General features: G+C 38.4%; 1 protein-coding gene across 1 annotated transcript in view; it reads left to right on the top strand.

Moving 5' to 3' along the window:
• The window catches only part of LOC108237539 (neural-cadherin), a 112,193-nt gene extending 89,357 nt beyond the window's left edge, over positions 1-22,836 (top strand). Inside the window, exons 24-33 of the mRNA XM_017419030.3 lie at positions 1,793-1,917; positions 2,076-2,203; positions 3,829-3,952; positions 8,387-8,570; positions 8,809-8,975; positions 12,012-12,276; positions 13,650-13,833; positions 15,768-16,018; positions 21,122-21,276; positions 21,812-22,836. Of these exons, the coding sequence (XP_017274519.1) occupies positions 1,793-1,917; positions 2,076-2,203; positions 3,829-3,952; positions 8,387-8,570; positions 8,809-8,975; positions 12,012-12,276; positions 13,650-13,833; positions 15,768-16,018; positions 21,122-21,276; positions 21,812-22,378 (2,150 nt within the window). The 3' untranslated portion in view covers positions 22,379-22,836. The remainder of the gene's footprint in view (positions 1-1,792; positions 1,918-2,075; positions 2,204-3,828; positions 3,953-8,386; positions 8,571-8,808; positions 8,976-12,011; positions 12,277-13,649; positions 13,834-15,767; positions 16,019-21,121; positions 21,277-21,811) is intronic.
• Positions 22,837-23,420: the final 584 nt, after the last annotated feature.

The raw sequence follows: 23,420 nt of genomic DNA, 5'->3' as shown, positions 1-23,420 counted from the left end.
TTTTTCTACACTGGGTGTATCAAGGCACCAAAGACCTTGATAGGGTGATGCACAATTTGTGCACAGTTTGACATTAGCCACAACCTCTATTATGAGAATCTTCTACTGTCCTCACAGTTTCTGGGTGTAAGCCGTGTCTTTGAAAAGTGTTAGCCCTGCTGTTGATGTTTGTTGAGACAGTCAAAATGTGGGAAATCGTTTCAGATTGAGGGACGAGAGACAAAGAATACAAACCCTGCGCATAACTTCATTTCACATGTTGCTTCTACATGTAGGCTTAATTTTTGCTGAAAGAGACATTTTTCTTTCAGAAGTTGAGACATTTTCTTAAAGTTTTAATGCTTTGGCATGTTTTGCAAATCTTATTTTTCAGCTTGTCTCCAGAGTTTCTTTCTATTTTTTTAAACCATTATGAAGAACTTTTTTGTTTCAATTAATGTGCTGATAGTACATTTTATGCCACGGAATAAATTAGAATTTCCAAGCTTTGGCTAGGAATAAAGATAAAGAATGCCAATATTAAGTGAGAATTCCTCATCAAGATATAAAACACAAGACAAAGTATTGACAAAGCATTATAAGCTTGTTTCTTTTTAAGCTGATGGAAATATTTAACTTGCAATGGAAATTTGCAGTTAACAGCAAAGCAGAAAGCTACAAAAATGAAGTTTTGATTTTCTACTTTTAAGGTATAGTGAATGCAGCATGCTTTGAAGTTGAATGTGGATAGAGGAAAGATGAGGAGGTTGAGTTTGTGTTGTATTCTTAGTTCGAGAAGTGACATGCTTTTCTCCTGCAAATCTGAATGGCTCACTGAATGAGACGTTTTCAAACCCTGAGGGGCCAAAACAAAGTGTCAAGTTTGTGTTTTTCTTTCTGGGTTTTTGAGTAGGAAGTGACTTCAGACTCCCAAAAATATCTCCTCAAACATGGTAAAAAACAATATATAATATGCTGTTGTTTATCTTGTATTTATCTGTCTTTAGGTCCTGGTGTGAATAGATACTAAATAAGTCTAATACTTAATAAAGAGAATGTTTCAACTTTTTTTACTCTGACTGTTGGATGTGAACATTTTTGTCACACCAGCAAAGAGCAATAACCGGTGTCAACTATAGTTAAAGTGATGAACCATTCTCAAGTTCTTTCTGGTCACAGTTTTTCTCAAAATGAGTTTTTTTTTGTTGTTTGGTATTTGGAGTGTGAATTTTACATGCTTGAGTACTTTCTGCAGTCCACTTCACAGGAAAAATATATAAAGCACTGAAGGAAACAGCAGTACAGTTTTACTTTGTTGTTTAAAGGGCTTACTAATTTAAACTTCATACAAAGGTAGTAAATATTCTACTGAAATGACTAAACTGATACAGGACTTGATTTTTTATTTCTTATTTGAAAAATAATTAACTTTTTAATGCATGTTTTTGGTGCCATTTTATTATCTGCTGTAAACCAGTTGTGTTTTGTACTATTGTTATTCCATATATTGGTTTCTTTAGTCTGAGGCAAAACTTCACAGATTTTTGGAAGGATTCCTTGTTCCTGCTCAATCGGCATATTTGTAGTTGTTGTTTTTTTCTCCTTTCTTTTGGTTTGCAGCACATTTCATCACAGTTTTCTATTGATTCCGCCTTTATATTTTATATGCGCCAGCAAGTTAAGCTGTTTTTTCTTTTCTTTTTTGTTCTATATAGTGTGGAACAGATTTTCTCCTTTACCTGCAATCCTTTCACTCAAACATAATCGTGATCGTTCAGTGGTTTGTGTTAATTATGATCAATATCTTTCATAGAGCTGATTGGTGGGATGCCTAGCCTTAAAATCAACCATGGTTCTGGGACCCTGGTCCTCCAGTTAACAAATGTTGGGGTGGGAGACAGACGCTGGCATCGCCTTGATGTGAAGAGCAACAGTAAAGTAAGAGAAGTATATTTACGTCTTCTTTCTTCGCCCTCTGCACAGGGAAAATGTCAGATTAGAATAAATTCTACAGAGCAGAGTGCCACGCAGCTATACACTAACCTATCCCTACATGCAGCAGCGATAACCTCTCTCCATTCTCTATTAATTTAAAGGAAGTGCGCTTCACTCTGGATCGATGCTCCAGTGCCATTGTCATGGAGGCAGAAGGTGTGGAAGCATGGGCCATGACAGAGGACCGCTCATCCTGTGAAATCCGAGGGGTCACACCCAATAGGGACAGGTAAGCTTGATAAAAAATAAAAAACAAGTATGTATTGGTGTGTATGGAATAATACAACTGATTAACTTTTGGAGCCAACCCAGTTCAAGATAGACGCCACTGCCATCTGACATTAGAAAAGACAAGATGTCTATAATTCAGTCATTTTTACAGATCTGGTGCTACGATTTGAGGTGGTTGTAGCTGAAAAGTAGCCACAAAAAATACTAAACCAAAATAACTATAACTCTGTCATTTCTCAATCTTAGGCTAAAATTCTGACATGATACGCATCAGGCGTTATAAATCCTTTCTAGGAATGTTAGGCCTATAATTTGTGATGCAATTACCTGTAAATAAATTAACTTATCAAACACTTTTTGCTTGACGTGTTTTATTAAATTCTTGGCTTTAGAAAAATAAAAAAGAGCAAGAATAATAAGAAAGAACCTGAGGGAGTTTTGTTTTAGATTAGTCATTACAATCTGTATGCATCAAACAGTCACTCAGTAATTTCCCATTGCTTCTTAATTAATTTTTGCATCTAACAGTCTAACATTTCACAAAACAAGGACATCCTCAAAGTCCCTTTTTCTTAAGTAGTTTTTCATGAATACTCAGCATGAAAAACATTAAAGGTTGTTCCATATTCTTACTGTTCATGTTCAAAAAGTCATTTCCAAAATGCAGTTTAAAAATCCATGCTGTATTATTTATTTATTAAAATGAAATCAGATGGTGACTCAGAATGTTTCAGGCTTTTAGTTTGCCAGACTGTCCTCTCTGGGGGGAAGAAACTGTTAATAAATTTCTCAGATATAATCCTTAAAATGCCAATTAATCTCTAACTGTGTCTGTTCAGAGCAGCTTTTGCTTGGTTACAGCTTCTGCTTGTTTACTGGCACCATGGCCTTGGTTTGCCAATCCAAGCTCATTATTATATTGTGCAATTAAACTGCAAAATCATAAAGTTAACATTGTATGCAGACTAACAATTTTCAGAATGTTTTCTATTACGTGTAATACATTTTTAGACATTTTAGGAGCCATTTTATTGTGTGTCATCTTGACTATGTTTAAGATTGATTAGTTGTGGAATTCAACATGTTTTATGGATTTTTTTCCTCCTCCTAATTAAGTTTTTATAAAAAATTGTTTGGTATGTTTTGCATATTTGTTTTGACAGACAAATAGACAAGCAAATAAACAGCATTAAAAACATCACACTGTGGCTCTGCTTTGACTTTCGCCTTGGCAGAGGAGTTATCACATTGTGTGTGCAGTTTGGAAATTAGTAGAAGTCCTGTAGGAAATCACTGGGAGATTTATTGTTTTTGACAAATGTAATTTACCCATCATGCATATTTTCAAAATAAGAGGAAAAGAACAATAAAAAAGGTGTCACATTTGTTTTCTGGAGGTAGAGAAAGTGATGACAGCCTCAGCAAAAACTGAAGGAAACAATGAATTTTAACTCTGACAACTTGTGTAGTGTGCATATGTGCTCTAATCCATCTGCTTGCAGTTTGTGTTTCTTTCTTTTTGTTTATTTTGAGCTACATTTTGAATTGTAACCTTGAGAACATGACATGGTCCTTGTTTTGTTTTCCTTCAGCTCACGTTCTGTTGTTGCTCTTCATTCTCAGGTACCTGAATGGAAGTCACGTGCTACAGCTTGGAGGAATCAACGAGAACATATCATATGAATATCCTCAGCTGCAACACAAGCACTATAGTGGATGTATAAGGAACCTGCTTGTAGACAGCAAGGTAAAGTAGAAGACAAGCCAAGTTCAATGCATCCCTGTGGCTGGGTGAATAGATTGGTGTATTGTAGCCCTTTATTTTTTACCTGTTTGGATGACAGGCCCCACAGGTGATGGAGGACTCTACTTTAATAAGAATGTAAATGTGACCTCAAGGCTGCACAGGGAAACCCGATGAATGCTGATGCTCTTTGCTCATAATTTTTTTCCCCTCCTGGTCAGGTTTACTCCGACTGTCTTGAGGTGTTTCTCTTTTGCAAAAATACCCTCAAATACAAAAAAAAAAAAACAAAAACAGAAGCGCCTGCGAGTATTCAGAATATTATCTAAAAATGTGTCACATTAAAATTGCCCACCGCCAAAAGCAGAAAGGGCAATTATGGTTTTATCTGTGTCTATGTGTGTTTGTCATGGACATCTACAACTAATTAACTTTTGGAAACAATTCAATTCAAAATGGCCACGACAGCTAAACAGTGTTGGTTAACATAAAATGGCTATAACTGGACAAATTTAAGGGAAACTTTCAGGACGTTTTTATTGGAATTCCATCTACACCTGATTAACTTTTGGCATTAACCCAATTCAAGGTGTCTTCCTTCAGTCAAGTGGCTTTAGGAAACCCAAAAATGGCTATAACACTCAGTTTTACAGCTATTGAGCTAAAATTTGGTGTGATAGTAGATGAGTATCGCCCATCTGACATACTCTGAGCACTTCACATTGCACACGATATGTTCATAAAACTTGTGTAATAAATGTTTTCATCAACCCTGTTTGTCTGTTAAAATATCTCATGAACCACTGGATTGATTTTAATGAACCTCTCAGAACGTGATCAATGGATGTACATCTATAACTGATTAAATTTTAAAGTCACGCCAATTCAGTATTATCAAACACATAAATGCTGAGAGTCATCCTTAACACATATTCTGAGCACAGTATGCAACACCATTGCTTAAAACTTTGGCATTAATTGTTACAGTCAATAATATCTAGTGGTTCATAAATATATAAAACCATTGGATAGACTTGAAGGACACTCCAAGAAAGTAATTATCAAATGGACATCTACAATATGCTGGTGTAGATTCTCTTTTTAACCTTTTTTGGACATCTACAATGAATTGACTTTTGGAGTCAACCTAATTTAGAATAATAACTAATTGACATTTGCTGACACAAAAATGACTATAATTTACTCAAATTTACAGATAATGAGCTAAGGCTTGTGTGGTTTTAGCTGAGACTCATCCTTAACACGGTCTCTAAGCTTTAACACATCTCATCATCACATGAGATTGTGCTTAACATCATTAACAAGGTTTGACCAAATGGCTATAACTAAATTATTTCCTATCATAAGAAGAACTTAGTTTAAAACTTTGAATTGAAAGGTGGTGGGTGATATGCATTCCTTAAACAAATACTAGGTCTTTAATTTAACTATTATTAACTAATGCATTTTTGTGTAAGCAGAATTTGTGTTTGGTTAGTTGGTGTTATTTAATGTCTGCCATCTGCATTGCTGCATTTTAAATTTAAATTAATCTATTTTAGATTTGTCATCAAATTTAGAGCACAAAGTCAAGTCAAGTTTAAATAACATAATTTTATTTGTGTAAATGTGATTGAAAGTTCTTTTTACCAGATAATTTCAGCTGCTGCTGCAGTTAATGGCAGGTGTCCGTCTGCACCGTGGTATTTGAGTGTGTTTGTTTTGCTGCTGGGAAATCAATCATTTCAGTTCCCTGCAGTTGACTCTGCTGATTGAAAAAATATGATGGTTTTATTTTCTTATTGATTTGTTTCAGTTCATTTTTATGTGATATTTCTGAGTTTGTCAGCCCATGCTACAGTTGGGGCACACATTAAAAGAAAAAAACCTGACTCCATGACCCTACAGAACCTACAGGGAAAGAATTCGATACTTCTGTTATCATATGCATGGTTTCAGTTCACTTGACTTCTCTTTGCAAATCAATATCAACTTTTTGTGAGTGAAAAACATCCAATGATGAAAATTTTCTCGACTGAAAGGAGACTTTTCTCATAAAAATCCTTCAGTTTGTAGGGTTCCTGGATGGTTTTAGTGTGGGAAGTTATGCAAATGTTATGGTAGTGCTTTTACATTGATCAGAACTTAACATTTTTACTCAGGATGCAGAACTAGAATTTTGTTCCATCTAGATTCCATTACACATAAAGGCCAAGCATTCCTTGAAGGACTGTATGTTCCCCACCTCCACTCATGCCGAAGTTTTAAATGAAAATTATTTTGTGTTGAGAAATAACAAGGTTGTAACCATTTTGGTCAAACCTTGAAAATAGCATTATGTGCAATCTCAAGCAATGTTTTAATGTTTCACATAATTTGTTAGTGCTTGGAGTTGCTGTTAAGAATGACCGTCAGCTACTATTATACTAAATGTAAGTATAATATGTGTAAAATTGACAAAAGTATTCTCATTCTTGTGTAGGCTAAGATTAGCTGGCTGTGGCTGTGGATCGATTTTAAAAAATATTCAGTAATAGATGTGTATCCAATGTTTGCATTTTGAAAGTTTCATTAGTGTCATAAGATATTTTACTAACAGTACAGACAAACAGACAGCCAAAAACCTTTTTGCTCAGCTTTGCTGTTGGTGACAGGTAAAAATAAACTCAGTGTACTTTACACTGGAAACAAACCAGAAGAAAGCAAGTGAATAAGTGGAGCTTTAATCAATAAAGCATACACCCAGCCTACATCAAACTTATCACACAGCAATTAAAACTTCAAAATGAATCAATATAATCAGCCAGACAAAAATAAATTGCACAAAAGATTCAACAGTATCAATGTACACGCAAGCACACACAAATAGGTTTGCTTCTAAATTCCAATCAAACCACTGCACTGACAGAATCCATTCCCTGGTCCTTTTACCATAACTTTAATCCAAACTGTTTCAGCAATTAGACTGGTCCAGGGTGATTAAAAAAGTTTTTAATGTCTAACCAAAACATAAATCAAACCAGGGCCCTTAAAGCCATTTTTTATAGCTTAAAAAGCAATTTATACTCACAGAGACTGCAGTTTTGTCCACACCTTTACAAGAAGTCTCCATGTGTTGACATTCAGTTGTTGGACCATTTCCAACACATGACAAAATCACAAACACACAAACGTCTCTCTATGTGGAGTTTTCCACTTGTGAATAATTTTTTTTACTGTTCAATGATGCTCATAACTTTTCCTGGATCGATGAGCAGCAATAAATTCTAGTCTAGGAAATAGGATGATGTCTCTCTTTGGCATTGTGTTATTGCATGACTGAATGCTCTAAAACCAGCCAAACTGCCCAAACCTTTGCTTTCAGAGATCCTTTCACACTTTCTGATAATAAGTTAATCAAGTACATTCGATTAGCAGGATTAGATTGCTTAATTATTCACTTAATTTTTGTGGAGGGAGTGAGTTTTTCCAAATTGCTTTATCATTTAGTTTTAGTTAATATTGCCGGTGTGAGGTTTTGCACATCTTAGACTGATTAACTTTTGATGTCAACCCAATTCAAAATGGCCACCACATATAACTGTTTTTAGAAGACACAAAAATGACTATAATTCAGTCAATGTTACAGATTGAGTTCAAATTTGGGGAGGTTTTAGCTGAGAGTCAGTCACTACACATCCTCTGAGCGTGACATCTTGCAGTATCACTTCTGATTGTGCGTAACATTTGACCAAATCATCTACAACTCTGGCATTTATCAGTGTAAGATACAGTAATTGTAGTTTAGAACTCTGGCATGAAAGCTTTTGGGGATATACATTCCTACAAAGAATGCTGGGCCTTTTATTTTTTGTGTCTTGGTATGTTGAAGCTTCACATTTAAGGCTCTGTCATACTCCATAAGAAATCATGAAGTCGGTTTGCGGTCACATAGTTGCGAGATGTTTGTTTTCGCACACACCTTTTCGTTTTCACACAGAGCAGAACTTCCAAGAAAACCCCTTCTGCTGCAGGACATGTCACGCTCAAAGCATATATAGGTGTGGTTATGCAACAAAAGTAAACACAGTGACATGAAGCTTGGCAGAGATGTACGATTATGAGTTCACAAGTGATGAGGAGGATGTAAACGTGTGACGAACAGGTTGTTTCTGTTTTTTCTAACTGTAAAATAGTAAATGTGATTCAAATTTCCATGGGTCTAATTAGTGGATATCATCATCTTTCATCTCTTGGTTATTTCACTTATTTTGTACCATTTTTTGCTCAAATAATTGCACACAGTAATTTCTCTATTCACTATCACAGTTCTTTAGCCTCATTTTCTAGAACTGCAAGAAGAGAAACAACATCCCACTCAATTTCCTCCCCTTCCTGTGTTTTTTTTTTCTTGTACATATCTTTCTCATGTTCCCTTTTTTTTCTTTTTCCATCTAGCTGTATGACCTTGGTTCCCCCGCTGAATCCTCCAACACTTTGCTGGGCTGCAGTCTTATTGATAACCACTGCGCCGACGTGGAGCAGCTTTCCTCCTGTGGCAAGAGGGGCAGCTGTCACGGAGAGAGAGGCTCTTTCAGCTGCCTGTGTGAAAAAGGCTTTACAGGCCCGCAGTGCAATCAATGTAAGTATGTAGAGTTGCTTTTCAGTGACCATGATGTTTTTGGTCTGTTTTGTATCCAAGCCTCATGAGGTGCACGGACCAAATTGAAAATTTGCTGGCATGGGAAGATAACCTCGCCTTGCATAAAGTGGTTCTGCACAGTCTTGCGCAGAATCTTGCTGTAATTCTCTCGTGTATTTTCCATGTGACAGCTGAAATAAATGAAACAAGGCTTTTTTGTGTGTTTTTGATTGACAAGTGGCTCCGGAGTTTTCTTTTGACGGTCGGAGCCACATTCAGCTCCAGCTCGAGTGGTCTCTGCCCACTCGGCTCACCAGAGTCCAGATTGGGATTCGGACACGTGCCCAAGCGGGTGTCATCCTCAGCTTGCTGTCCCAGGAGCAGAGTGAATACCTACGCTTAGAGGTGAGTCATGGCCAGCCACTCGCCTCCACCTTGACAGCTGTGATTGTCTTGTTTGTGAGCCTTAAAACGATGATTAGGCCTTGCAAATGATTGCTGGAGATGCTTGTCAAGCTGAGAGTGAGTAATATCAAGGTTGAAGACATATGGGTGGATACTGAGGGGGCTGGTGAGTGGCATATGTATGTTCTTAACAGGCTCTTTCAGTGGGTTGCAGAAGGCTGTTTTTTTGCAAGGATTTGATTTTTAAAAATAGGCCTTTTTTCATTTAAGGTTAAATCTGTTTCTGGTTAATGTTTCAAACCTAGTTTAATATGCCAAAATAGTGAGTTTGCACCGTAGTATGTGGAAGGTCAAATTTCCTGCTTGACACTTTTAGTTTTTGACACAGTTTGAGTCAAGTGGCTTGCTCTAAGTCATGTCTTCACCATTCTTTCTACAACTGGAGTGGAATGGTGTTCGAACAGTTTTTAAGTCTACTTCACTTTTGCCAAACCTCCATAATAGCATGCCTCTGCTGTCTGACATATTCCTGAGTGTTTATGAAGGCGGTGTTCCTTGTCTAAGCATTTCATTTTGTCAGCTGACAGGCCAAGTGGGAACAGCACCTGGAAGTAAACGACTCTGGTAGGACTGTCACTCACAGGTCACCTGTTTCCACTGAACCTGCCTCTGTTATTGTAGATTTCACACCGCTGGTCTGTCTTTGAAGAACATCTTGTCTCTGTGCTGGTGCTTGTTATTTGTCAGACAGCATTGTTTGAAGCGTCGTCTCTTGTTCTTCTTTGGGGTTTTAACGCTACATGAGGAGAAACAATGGTGTCCTGTTCCGTTGTTGCAGTCCCACAGTGACAGTGAAAAGGAAAAAGGCTGTAGTCTTTAATGTGCTGTGAAGCCTCTCTGTGTAACCCTCTCTGGAACTGAATCGGTGAGCTGCATAAAGCATCTGATGTCTGTCTGCAGCCAGCACACTGAAACATTTTCAGCCTTGTTGTCCCAGAGCTCACAGAAACACTTGAGCACAAGCCTGCTGTGTTTTCCGACAACAAGCTCTAATTTAAAGGGCTGCCTCCATGCCCTTTTTTTCTTAAGGGTAGCTATGGAATAGAGTGCACACTGAATAAATAACCACACTTTCACACAGAGGTTATCAAGGGCTAGCTGGGTAGAAACAGCATGCTGCTCTCGGAGGAGTATGGTCTCTCTGTAAAGAAAACATTTATCCAATGCACTCTGAGAAAAGTTTTCCAGAGTGACTGGGATGCAATAAACTTATTGTCAAACACCAGTAATCCTTAAATCAATGAAAATATAAAGCTTTGAAATAGTACAAACTTCAGACATGTTTATCGCCCATAGCCAAAAGGTAAAGGCAGATAGAAAATGTATTAGCCCGTGTTTGTGTGCTTGTCTGTTACTAAAATACATATCTCATGAACCACTGGAAGAATTTTAATGAAACTTGCAGAAAGTAATCACTGGAAATACATCTACAACTTTTGGAATCAACCTAAATCAAGATGGATGCCATAGCCTTAAATAAATATGGTTATCTCAGTCAGTTTTACAGGTATTCACCTAAAATATGGTGAGTTAGTAGCTGAGACTGATCCACAACTACTCTGACCGTTAACTGATCACACAAGATCTGTTTTGAAAACTTTGCCATTAACAATTAGAGTCAGCGCTGTCTGTTTCTTAGCAAAATATCTCATGAACCACTCGACAGATATGAATGAAACTTTCAGAAAGTAATCATTAGATGTACATCTACAACTGATTACCTTTTGGTCTCAATCCAATTCAAGATGGCAGCCACAACTAATCAACATTAGTCAACACAAAAATGGCTGTAACTCAATTTAACAGATCCTGAACAAAAGTTTGAGATAGTAGTAGCTGACAGTCATCCACAATACATATTCTGAGCATGGCATCTTGCAATTTCACATGAGATTTTCCATAAGCTTATTTTCAAGGCTTGACCAAAATGGCTACAACTCAACATGAGATGATCTTAGTCTTAAGCAGCGGGCAATGTTTCCCTTCTAATGAATGCTAGACCTTTAATAAAACAGAAAAAAAGTTTTTATTAGTGGTAACTGTAAGCATATATGATGGGGCCGAATAAAGTTTAAATATATAATCAAATTTGACCTAAATATTGATGAAGTCCTGTTTGCATGTTTGTTGTACACTGGAGGCGAGACCAGGCAATACAGAGTAAGCATGCTCTGCTTTTAATTTGTGTCTGTGTGTGTGTGTTGATGTGTGTGTGTGTCCAGCACAAACTGCACATTTGAGATGCTCATGCTGAGGGAGCAATAGTTAATGCAAGCTGGGCTGTGTGTGAATTATCTAGCTCTACTGTTTCCAATTAAGCCTTGGACATGTACAAGCTGCAGTTATGGGAGCCTCATGATGGTTGAGTCCATTGTGTTCGCTCATCCTTAACTGCTAAAGATAATTATTGTTTCATGTGCACCTTGCCTACGGGATGACTATGCCATGAATTAATGTGTGTAGCACCTTGGCAAAGCATTTTTGCTGCAAAATTGCTGAATTAATTTTTTACCGCTAAAATTCTTATGCCATTACTTTCCGTCCAGTTCATCACAGAAAGTCATGTCTGGGTGCTTAAACTTCACAATTCTTGCCTTGTTCAACCTTAGCTGCTTTCCCTTCACCTTGGGAGCTGGCCTACTTCTTATAATGTTGTTATGCTCAAGAGCTGTTTTTTGCCTATCAACGCAGCACAATATGGCAGAAATTCAGCTCTGTCAGACTGTCATTCTGGTAGGATTTGTGTCATCCTATTTTGTAATATTTTTTCCCACAAGCTTTAAAATCTGCACTTAGGAAAATAGTGTTGCTACAGCGACTGACAAATCCGAACATCTTGTTTCACATCACCACAAAAGTTCCCAAAAGTAGAGTTACAACACCTCAAACATGGAGTTGGAATCCTGAATATTAAAATCTTACCTTCTTCTTTTTGAATGTAAGTTCACGTCACTGATGTGCTTCTCTTTATCTCAGGATGTTCAGGGCCTGCTGGCTGTTTTCTACAACCTTGGAGATGGAGACTACAACGTTACGCTGCCTTACTATCGCCTTGATGACGGGGAGTGGCATGAAGTGGAGCTGGATCGGTACGGAAGAGAGTTTACCCTGAGACTGGATGGAGGTGGGGGACGACTGGAGGTTACAGCCTCACCCGGCCAAAGTCAGGAAATTATTATAGATCCCTCTGTGGTCATGCTTGGAAACTCTTTTCCCTCTGGACACAACCGCAGCTTCCTTGGTAGGTGTCTGTTTTCTTATTTTTAACAAACAAAACTAAATGTATTCACAGTGCTGTAGATGTTTTTTTCCTTTTTACTGTACGTGCTTGCACTTCTTCTCAAAACCCCCAATTTTTTTTTCAGTAAATTAATATACAGCTCATACCAAAGAGTTCAGACCTTTCACTTCATCAGGAGATGCTTTGTTTAGTTCTGATCCAGACAGGGTCATTCCAACACTTTTGTAGTTTTGTTTCATTTTTAGCTTATTTAGAATTGCTGCATTGATCACAAGCTGTAAAGACACCATCAGTATGATGGTAGGACATGTTGAAAAGGTCATAATTTGGAATTTTTTGCCTACCTGTGAAGAGTCAAGCAAATCCCTGGATCCACCCATAACAAATATATCGAACAAGCTGTTAATTATTCAAAATACATTTTATGTAAGCATGATGAATTTTCTTGCATCCTTCTCCAGATCTGTTGCAGTTCTACATTAAAATCTAAACTTTAGATTTGACCCACACATCATAAAATATTACAGTAGACAGGTATTTATTTATTTATTTTTTTTGGTAATTTACAAAAATTTCAGTAAGGCACAGGTGTTATTTAATCAATGTGCAACAAGTGCTGCAAGGGCTTCAGATTGAAGCAAGATGTACAAATCTCAGTTTTGAATCGCAGAAAGGGTCTGATTTGTTAAATAAATGAAAAATTCCAGTCTCTAATAAATAAATGAATCAAATAACTCATCACCTTGTTTTTGCTCAGACATTGTGGAGTGCTGTGTAAATTATAATGGGAAAAAAAATAAATTAGTTTAATTTAAGATCAATTTGAAACATAAAGTAGAGCAAAGCTGAAAGGGTTTTAATCCTTTCTTTTTATGCTGTTTAGTAAGATTATTCAGTGAGCGGATGAAATGTTGGGTAAGTAAAAAATAAAATTCAAATTGACAAATTAATTAAAAAGCTCCATTTGCCCAAGGGAGATGAGCTCTCAGTCAGACAAGCAAGTGCTTCTGTGCCTGGTCTAAATGGGTTTTGATACCTCAGTTTCACACAGATAGAAGAAAGTAACTGAGTGGCACTGATACGCATTTACATGATGCGTTAGACCTACAGAGTGGGTAAACTAACCAACAGAGAACATATCCTAAAAAAAAAAGAAAAAAAAATCTGTGCTGACAGTCTTGCCTGAGGCTGTTTGTATGTTTGTTTGTGTGGGAGTGTTGGTCTGCAGGTGTGTCAGCGAGTCTATGAGTGTTAATGCATGTGCAACTGCATACCTGAGTTTATACCCCTGCTGTTGTGTAAATGTGTGCCTATAAAAGATTTTGCCCGAGGACTACTGTCTCCTTTACCTCTTTTACTTCTGCTTTCACCAGGCTGTTTGCGTGATGTGAGGCTTAACGGGCGCCCCATCCCCCTGGATCAGGAACAGCGTGCAGAGGGGCTTCAGGTGGTCACAGCGCAGGGTGTCTCTGTCGGTTGCTCATCAGATGCCTGTAGAAAACATCACTGCTCCCCTCCTTTGGTGTGCGTGGACCTCTGGAGACAGCATGAGTGCAGGTGCTGTAAATATGCAGAACAAACAGCTCAACATTTTAAATCAGCCTTAAAGTGTGCAAGCACGCTTTGTACATATTTACACATGTATCCCCAGTGAACAAAAGGAACGAGGAGTGCATAGGATGTTCTTACTTACCATAACACTTTAATTGCCAGCACTCTACCCATATTTTTACAAAACACGTCATTTATTTTCAAAGTAAATAGCTCATTGCTTTACCTTAGAACTAAGATCTGCTATCTACTGATGTATCAATACATTTATTGGCAATTTACCCAGAAACTGAACCAAAGCTGAGGTCTAAAGGTGGTTTTTCACTTGACTCAGTATTGCAAGAAAATAAACAAATTTTCTGTTGCAGTCTCATTGAATTTTGAATATTTGTGACTAACCAACCAGCAAGCTGTGCGGCCGCATTTTGAGCAGTCAGTCTTTGAAGATCGTAGCTTATTTTTTTGTGTGCAGCTTGCAAAACTGTATTTTAGTTTGTTCACTTTATTTTATTGCCTGGGCTGCGGTGGCTCAGTGGTCAGTGCCATGGTCCTGTAATCCTGAGATCCTGAGGTTGCAGGTTTGAGCCCAGGTTATGGTAGGAAGGGTGTCTGATGTGAAACAATTGCCAAGTCATTTGTGTGAGTTTGCTTGCTGTGGCAACCCCTGAAGAAAGGAGCAGCTGAAAGAACTTTTACTTTATTGCCCACCTCCACTCACATCATACATACCTTGGGCTGCTTTGTACCCCCATGTTTATGATTTAATCTACTAAAGTACACTATTTAGTTTTTATTATTTAAATATTATAATTATAAAATATATTATTATATGTCAGAGGAGAGCTCTCGTGCAGGTGCCAAAATACAGTTCTTGTGCTCCTGAGACTAGTTGGAGACACCCACGACAAGATCTAGAAGAATTTGAGACACCTGCAACAATTCTGTAACTATTTTAGGAGAAGGTTTCTTGCACAGAAGTTCAAGTGTTAAGGCTGCAAGCCTCTGCGACTCAAGTAAGGAAAATGAGAACATCTCGAGACATTTTAGAGACCCCAGAATACTAGGAGGTACTACCTTAAGTGCACCCAACATTGTATATAAAAACTATCTGTCCAAGGAAGCCATGAACCAGCAAACAAGACCTTCAACCCTCCATGAAGGGCATTCTCTCATTATCAACACATTAGCTGTGCCCATACAGTGACAAAGTGTATGCTCAGAATGTCTATTACTTTTATTGTTTGAAGTCTTTTATTCTTATACTACAACAGCTATGATAATAACAATAAATTAAACATGCAAGAATTAATACAGATAAATGAGTTTATGCATCATAAAATGTGATAATTTTATGTGAATTTTCCTCATTTGACTTGAAGTAGAAAGGCCAACAGATGGCAGCGAGGCTGAGTTTATCTCTGGTACGCTACTTGTGAAACGTTGTCAACCTGAGAGAATCGTGCACACCACCAGTGACTGTCAGAGTTTTGTCTGGCCCTTTAAACTCTGCAGGGCCACTAAGTCTCTTTGCTGTGATTTCAGCACTCCAAACCAGTGGGGACTTTGACATCCATATTCTGTGATTGCAGCACAGCCTTAGGATACAAAGCACTGAGGGGAGCAGGGGGCAGGGATGAATTATGTTCGTGGGGATATTTTGTACAAATATACTGAGGGTCTACAATTGCAAAGCCAATCTTAGCTCCTCGATTTCGTTTCTTGTTCCTTTTTTTCCCATTTACAGTCAACATTCAGTAACCTTCAAAGACCATATCTTTGAATCTGACATAAGAGGTGTAACTCCTGAGGGATTTATTTTTACACTATCAGCTTAGGCCTCATAACTCCTTTAGAATTCATGAATCATGTTCTGTTTTTATTTGACAGCTTCCCGAGTGTCTCGTGTGTCTTCTTTACACTTCTTCATCTTCTCTGCCCAGGTGCCCCCCAGGCCACATGACCAGGGAGAGCTCCTCAGGCAGAGTGTGCATCTACACACTGTGTGCCAGCAGGCCGTGTCGCCATGGCACGTGCGTGGCTCACTCTCCGTCACGCTACTCGTGCCTCTGCAGCGAGGGCTACCGAGGGCGGCACTGCGAGGTAGCGCTCGCCGTGTTCCACAGTGAGGACAGCAACAGCCTCAGCCTGAGCTCCATGTTTGCCATCAGCATCTGTGTCATGGCCTTTCTAGGTAGCTATGTTGACTATGTCCTCTTCAACATGTGATAACCCAACGCTGTCGTTTTATGTTTGTCATGATCTTTCATCTTGTTGTATTGCTTTAGTTGCTTTCAGTGTCGTGCAGTCATGATTGCACTTCATTATTGTTTATTTTATCTGTAAATAAGCTGTTTTACTTGTTCTTCACCCTTTTGGTTTTCTGTGAAATATGTACACAAACAACGTATCTTGTTGCTGTATTGATCTCTCGAGTTGTTCCTGGACGTGATTTGTCTACGGGTGGTCGGTGAGAACATGAAACAAATATTTACAAAAGGGAGAGAAGCAGGGAGTGAGGAGACAAACTCTATGTCCTAATTTGTGATTCATAGGAAATCTGTGAAAGTCCCTTGAGGTTTGATGGCATTCTTTATGGGCTTTTTTCCCAAGTTTCCCATCACTTTTGTGTCCCTGTTCTCTTTCAGTGTTTCAAAAGTGAATTTTACTCCCAGCCTTACTTTTTTTTTATTGACCGAAGTATTTTATATGGACTCATTTTACCCCCTTGATGCTTGTCTTTTATACATTTCTGGGTACATTTCTATTTTACCATGTCAAACTAAATGTGTCCCTATTGCATACTTTACTGTTGTGCATACTATGGAGCATATGGAACAGACCAAAAAAAAAAAAGAGAAGAAGATGGCTTTTATCATCCCCTTCATCATACTCGGTTGTTTCCAAGCTAAGAGTTGTAAAAAGAAGTTCAAATCTGTTATAGAGTTTATTTATCAGAATCAGTCTTATGGTGTAAAGGCTTAGAATTAGTTTAGTAAAAGAGGATTGTAGGAACCACAGTTTATATACAGTATGTTATGAAGAAATATGAAGCTACCCACACATCCCCTGCTGTAGCACAGCTTGCTGTCAGCACTAAAAGGGATCAGGTGAAAATGTTTATGCCTTAGTTGTGGGCATAATGATGATTGAGACAAAATTACGGCATCAGTTCAAGTCATCGGGAGGATTATGATGCTCATCTGATGTATTCATGGTTTAGTGGAGAAAATGATGAAGTCAAAACTCAGAAAACAAAGTTATGATAGAATATTCTTAGGTGAAATATTTTTGAAGCTTTGGGTGTGGGAGTTTGAGGGCTCTTACTAACAAAGTCTTCCTTTGAAGACTCGACGGTTGATCTAAAGCTGCACTCTGACACATAAAGGGTCATGAGTTCAGATACGTAAACTGGAGAGAAACTTTTGACTGCTTTGTAGCTTAAAAGCAGAAACTTGAAATCAATAATTATAAGATAAGGGTTATGTAGCTTTTTCTTTGTGCCTGTTTATAACCAACCTGCTGAATTTTGAAGCTTGATCACTGATGCCTTTTGTACAAAGCATTGTTTAAGCCAGACAATATATAGATGCGAGTGATCTGAGAAGATGAATATCTGTCAATGTTTCGTGAATCTGCAGAAGGTTTTAGTGACACTCAGTGGACGTACAACAAAATGTTCATGTTTAGTTGCACAAAATGTTACTTTTTTTTCTAAATGTATTTGTTGTAAGCATTAAGTGACCAGTTTGTTATGAGTGAACTTTAAATGTTGTATGTCCAAACCCATTACTTTTTCAGGTGACTGAGAGCATACAATCATGCTGACTTCAAAAGTTAATCAGTTGTAGATTTCTAGCAAAAGATTAATTATTATTATTGTTAGTGTTGAGATTATGTGTTGAGGATAACTGTCAGCTACTATACTGCTCATTATATGAACACTTACTTAGTTACAGACATGTTTTGTGTTTGATAAGGCCAATTAGCTGTGGTGGCCATCTTAAATCAGGTGAACTCCAACAGCTATTTAGTTGTAGATGTACATCCACGCCCTAAATCATTTATTGTCTCAATGACTCAAGAATTACTTGTTGAGCTTAAAAGTAAGAAAAATGTTAAAAAAAAAATCCCTTTGTGATATTTAGAAGTGCTCCAACCAAAAATCTTAAGCAATCTTCAGCAGAGGAAAACTAAGCAGGGAAAACAGTCTTCATCTTTGAATGATAATAAAAAAGTGATCAGCTAACTGGTTATTCAAATGATGTTTTAGCTCCAGACCTGAACTGATGACACTGGCCCGCATGTATGAGCCATCAAATAAAACTGCATGGTTGATGGTTTCATAAAGGGTGTTAAGCTCTAATAGAATCAAGATTCAATATCTACCCCCATCTTCTGCCAGAGGGGCTTTTTTTTAAATAAGCATGCATTGATATTTCCACAAATATTTCAAAGCAGATGAAAGATCCTTTTCACTGTTAAGGTTGAGCAAATGGATGACCTAATTGTGTTTTTTTAAAGGGATTGTACAAGAAGAATTGTATTTTCTCGTTCTCACAAAGATAGAAGGACAAATGGCTCACATGTTGTTGCACTCACTTCCCTCGAAAGGGCTGCACTGCTGTTTATGAGTCTTTGTGTCACATATAAAACACTTGGGAAATTCAATATACTGTCCCTGCCTATAACTGACTCAACATTCCCCCTCAGGGCTATGTGGCTAGTATTAGAACATCAGTTATAATGACACTTGAGAGTAAAATATCTAAACTTGTTCACTGTTGCAGACAAGGCATTTGTATTCAGAGTGCAAAGTTTTCACCTCAACCAATAATGACAGACTGCTCCATAATGCAATTCAAATCAGAATGAGCACTCATTGGTGAGCATAATCATATTTTGACACCTTTAAAAAAATAATTGGAAAAAAAAAACAACTGAAATCTTTATCCTTAAGCGAAACATTGAGTCAGCTCAGTCTGGAAATTAAATTATTTGTTTAATTTACAGAACAGCTAGTTTTACTGGACAAACAATGGTTGTTTAATGATGATCCCCATAACCGCAAGAGCCACTAATATAAATGCACGCTCACTACACCGAGTGAGACTGCTGGCTGGGTGCTAGATTAAAGGGGCAACTCCTACTCTGCCTCAGTGTGCATTAAAAGTTAAAATGATTATCCATTATTAAGTTTTACATACACCATCATGGCCTGACTAGTGTGAGCTCAGTGCGTTATTGACAGAAGCAGATGATCATTAGTCTGGCATCAAATCCAACTCTCTGTTTCTGATGAATTGAAGAAATTAGTTGCCCATATGGGCTCAGTCGCAGAGCGATTGTGTAAAGTGCCTCTTCTTTTTTCACCCCTGAAAGATGTATAAATAAATAATTTTTCAAACTCATCCTCATCTCTCACCTGTCTCATTTCCGTCTGCCTTCTTCATTGGTTTTCTTTCCCCACTTGCTGATGTTTCATCTTTTTCACAGCTCATTTTGTTTCTCATTACTCTCAGACTGGAGGTGCAGTGAATTGGTTAGGTGTTTGGATCATCCCGGGTTATAGTTTACTTCTTGCTCATTCATAATGCACAGTCCGGTCCAGGCTAACATCATAATACCCTGTTCATAATAAGAGTTAGAGGGCAGAGAGGCAGAGGTATTATGGATTGATGAATGACTGAGATGTTTCTGCCCTTCCCTGTGTGATATTGATCTCTCTGGAATGTAGTTGCACTTTCACTCACACAACTCTGTGTGGTAGTTGCCACAGGTGTAAATCAGCCAGTGTGCGTGTGTGCGCACGGTGTTTGTTTACCTACGATTAGTTCAGTATATTTGCTGTGGAGGGGTCATGATTCAGCTCCTCCAGACCATCTATCGAACTCCTCTTCTAAAGTGATGTATTTAAAATCAGCTCAGGTGATGTTAAGGGATGAGTTGAGCTCAGGCCTGCAGGTATTCCTGGAGGTGAGGACGAGGGCCGGCGTCGTTGGCACCTTATCAAGATTCTGGTGTTTTCTTCAAGGCTACTCAGGTGTAACTGTGAAGGAGCCAGGTCAGCTGATCAATACTACTCTCCCCTCCACCCCACACAGATGCTTCAATATATATATATATATATATATATATATATATATATATATATATATATATATATATATATATTTCTGTCTGAAATAAGAGGAGCATAGAAATAAAAGTGTGCATCAACTGAGGAGCTTAACTCTAGTGACTAAAAAGCAATGATTTTTAATTGAGATAAGTTTTTTTTCTTTTTTTGCGGAGATTACTTCTCTGGGAGTTGTTTTTCTGCTTGCGTGACCACCAAAGAGTCGTCGGTGCATTATTTTCTTTCGAAGCAATTACTTTAAAAATCCAGACTAATGTCATTACCTCGCATTTCTCCGAAGATTTTCAATTAAACTGGTACTTAGCTCGCACCATGTAAACTACTCTAGGTGAAATGGATCCCATCTTGTGAGTGAGATAAAAGCCAAGGCCAGAAGAGGCCAGAAAAGGACTGAAAAACAGGAACAGCGAGAGGCTTAATGAGTGAGAAGGAGAGGGAGGAAGTGTAGAGGGAGGTTCCAATCTGCAGCAGCGAAAACATCTAGAGACAACAGAGGAAGAGATTCAAAGTGTCAACTCGTACAAACAGATAGTGAGGAGCTAAAAATGAGCAAGAAGAATCGCAGATGGGATAAAAATGTTGGTTGAGATTAATGGATTTTAAAGGTCAGTCCAGCATGTTGTATAATTCAGCACACAAAAGCTGTGATTGATGTGTATGCTTTAGGACCTTTCCTGTTCAGCTTCCGCAGTATTCCTCTCTGCGTTTAGCTGAGCCACTGAGGCTTTGAGTTTAAGCTGGGAAGAGTACAAACTCATTTAATAGGTTTCTGAGGAACTGTAGTCTTTGATAAGACAGGAAGCAGAGCAGCACATCAAAGGGAATAGGTGGAAAGGTGGGGCCTCCATTTCCACATATCTTCCATTAGAACAACTTAACTGTACTCAGTGCAGTTAGCAGGCCTTTTGGGACGAATCAATGCTATGCCTTTTTTTGTATTTGTACTTTATTATATGTTATTTATTGCAGGTAATGGGAAAATGAATTTATTTTAATGGTAATGCCTATGGGGGTTTTTACTAAAGCTTCAAAATTTGTATCACAACTTTCCGCTCACATTTAATTTTCGCCCAAAGTCGTGTTTTTCTGCTCAAAATCTCATTTTAATTATGTGAGAGTGCTCCCTGCTGTGCTAACACACTCTCTGACACCCCTCAGTGTTGATGCTGGGGCTGTTTCTCTACTCCTGCTGGAGGAGACACAAGGGCCTCAAGGAGGGGGTTTACCACGTGTCTGCTCACCATGGCGAGTGGGAGGACATCCGAGAGAACGTGCTCAACTACGACGAAGAAGGTGGAGGAGAACAGGACCAGGTAAACCTACTGTTAGCCTTTAAATTACTTGTTTTAAATGTCATCACTATATGTCAAGACTTTTAAAAGGGATGTGCAAATGAGGGGATAATTGAACCAGTGCATATTAGCATATGATAGAGAAATGTGCTTGTTGGTGCTATGGAATGATAACTAAATATCAATTCCTTGGAGATTGAGCAATGCGAGTCAATTAGGTGAACTTTAGCAATAAGTCTCCAATAGCTGTGAATGCCTTTGTTTTAATAGGGTCAGTATGAGACGAACACCCTCACTGCAATCAGATAATTAATTACTTGGCTGATCAAAGGTGCTGTTGTTGCCAACTTGTCTTCCTAGGCACTGGATTCTCGTCTCAGTCAACAGACAAGTAACAAGCCTACTGGCTTTCAGAGGCATAAGCTGAGCTGCTGTGTTGTTGTTTATTATCTTCTAAATTTTCAGAAAAGATTACATATGAATAACAGATAATTGATCCTCTTTTTTTGTGTTCGTCTTTTTAATTTCCTGCTTTTCTTTGTTGCTGGTCTTTTAGAATGCCTTCAACATGGTGGAGTTGCAGCGCTCCCTTCAGCCCAGCCCTGCGCAGTCACTCCGCTACAGCTATCCACAAAACATCAACTGCTACCCACAGACTAAGCTTCCTCAGGACAACAACAAAAAGGTCATGCTGAATGGGAATGGCAATGCAGCTATTGCTTTGCGTCTGGCCATCCCCCCCTCAGAGGCAGAAACCTTATCTTCCCCTTTGACCTTCCGCCGCTCTCAGCGAGCCTTTTCCTTCTCCAGCCAAGACTTGGCTCGCTACCTTTGTGAGGTCATGAGGGACATGGAGCACACAGAGGAGCTCGGTACCATGACAACACCACGCCGTCCCAATGGGAAGGAGCGCAGCCTTTCCTCGGTGCACTCGCTCAGCTCCCTCGATGCATCTCAGGGTTCAGAAGTCAGGCTCCATGCAGCCCACATAACCCGGATGGACACGTTCAAAACCCTCCGAGCTGTGGTGTGTGATTTAAGAGGAGACACCAAAGCTCCAGAAGGCCAGAGAGACAAACTTAAGGAGAGCAAAGGGCAGATGAACTGCGAGAAGAACATGTGAGGCTGCACTCTGCAAGACAGAACTGCAGGTTCTGAGAAAGCAGCATTAATCAAAAGTCAATGGTGTAAATCCAAAGGGAGGTAATTAAATGTGAAATACTTTGAGACTGAGAACTTGCCCTGGATCTGTGTGAATTCTCCTATAAATGTACTGTATTGATGAAATTTTGAACACTTACGTTCTTTGATATAAAAGATGTTTACCAATGACTGATCAGATGTGATGTTTTGTTGACTTTGCATTGCACTGTACAGTAATTAATTCACAGAAAGCACTTTTTTGGAAGCGCCCCGTGTCACAACTACTTATGTCATGAAACTCACAAGAGTAATGTCTGCAAGCAAGAGGACAAATGAGTTTCCTTTGAGAGAACTGGATTCTTTTTGTTGTTAATGACTCATGAAATCATTTATGTGACAAAATGAATTTGTTTCATTTGTATTATCTATTTCTTTTAAAATAAATGAGTATCTTTGATAATATTTCAAACTCAATCTTGTTCAAGCAGACGTTCATATAAGTGATTCTTGAAAATGCAGGGTTTTTTTAAGTTTGAGCCAACTTTCATCTTCAAAGGTTTGTCATGAAATGAAATGAAATGAAATGATGGTTAAATTTCTTATAACCTACATGTAAAAGCACTTTATATGTATTTCCAATATTACTAGGATGACAACATTCGTGACAAACTGGGACAGCTGTGCCTGTCACATTCAGCTATTACCAGCAGCAAGAGCCACTGATAAGAACAAGGTCAATTTAGGGATTAATTATTCATGTTCAGAGCCTGTAGCCTTCTGACCCAAGCTGCTGAGACTTTCCAGTATAAACTCAAAATGTGGTGGTCCCAGCAGGCTGCTTTACATCATACTTAATTGGACAACATTACTGGAGTTAAACAACTGTGACACCGGAGCGACTCTCCAGAGAAGCACGCGGAGCTGCTGCCTTCAGCTGATGGTCTTGATGTCTGCTTTTGGTTTGTCTGCACACCTACATAATGCATCATGCTGAGACATAAGAGACAGAGCAAGATTTTAAC

The sequence above is a fragment of the Kryptolebias marmoratus genome, linkage group LG11, assembly GCF_001649575.2.
Source record: "Kryptolebias marmoratus isolate JLee-2015 linkage group LG11, ASM164957v2, whole genome shotgun sequence".
Taxonomy (NCBI): domain Eukaryota; kingdom Metazoa; phylum Chordata; class Actinopteri; order Cyprinodontiformes; family Rivulidae; genus Kryptolebias; species Kryptolebias marmoratus.
Note: the sequence above shows the minus strand (reverse complement) of the source record. Positions and strands in the feature narration are given on the sequence as shown.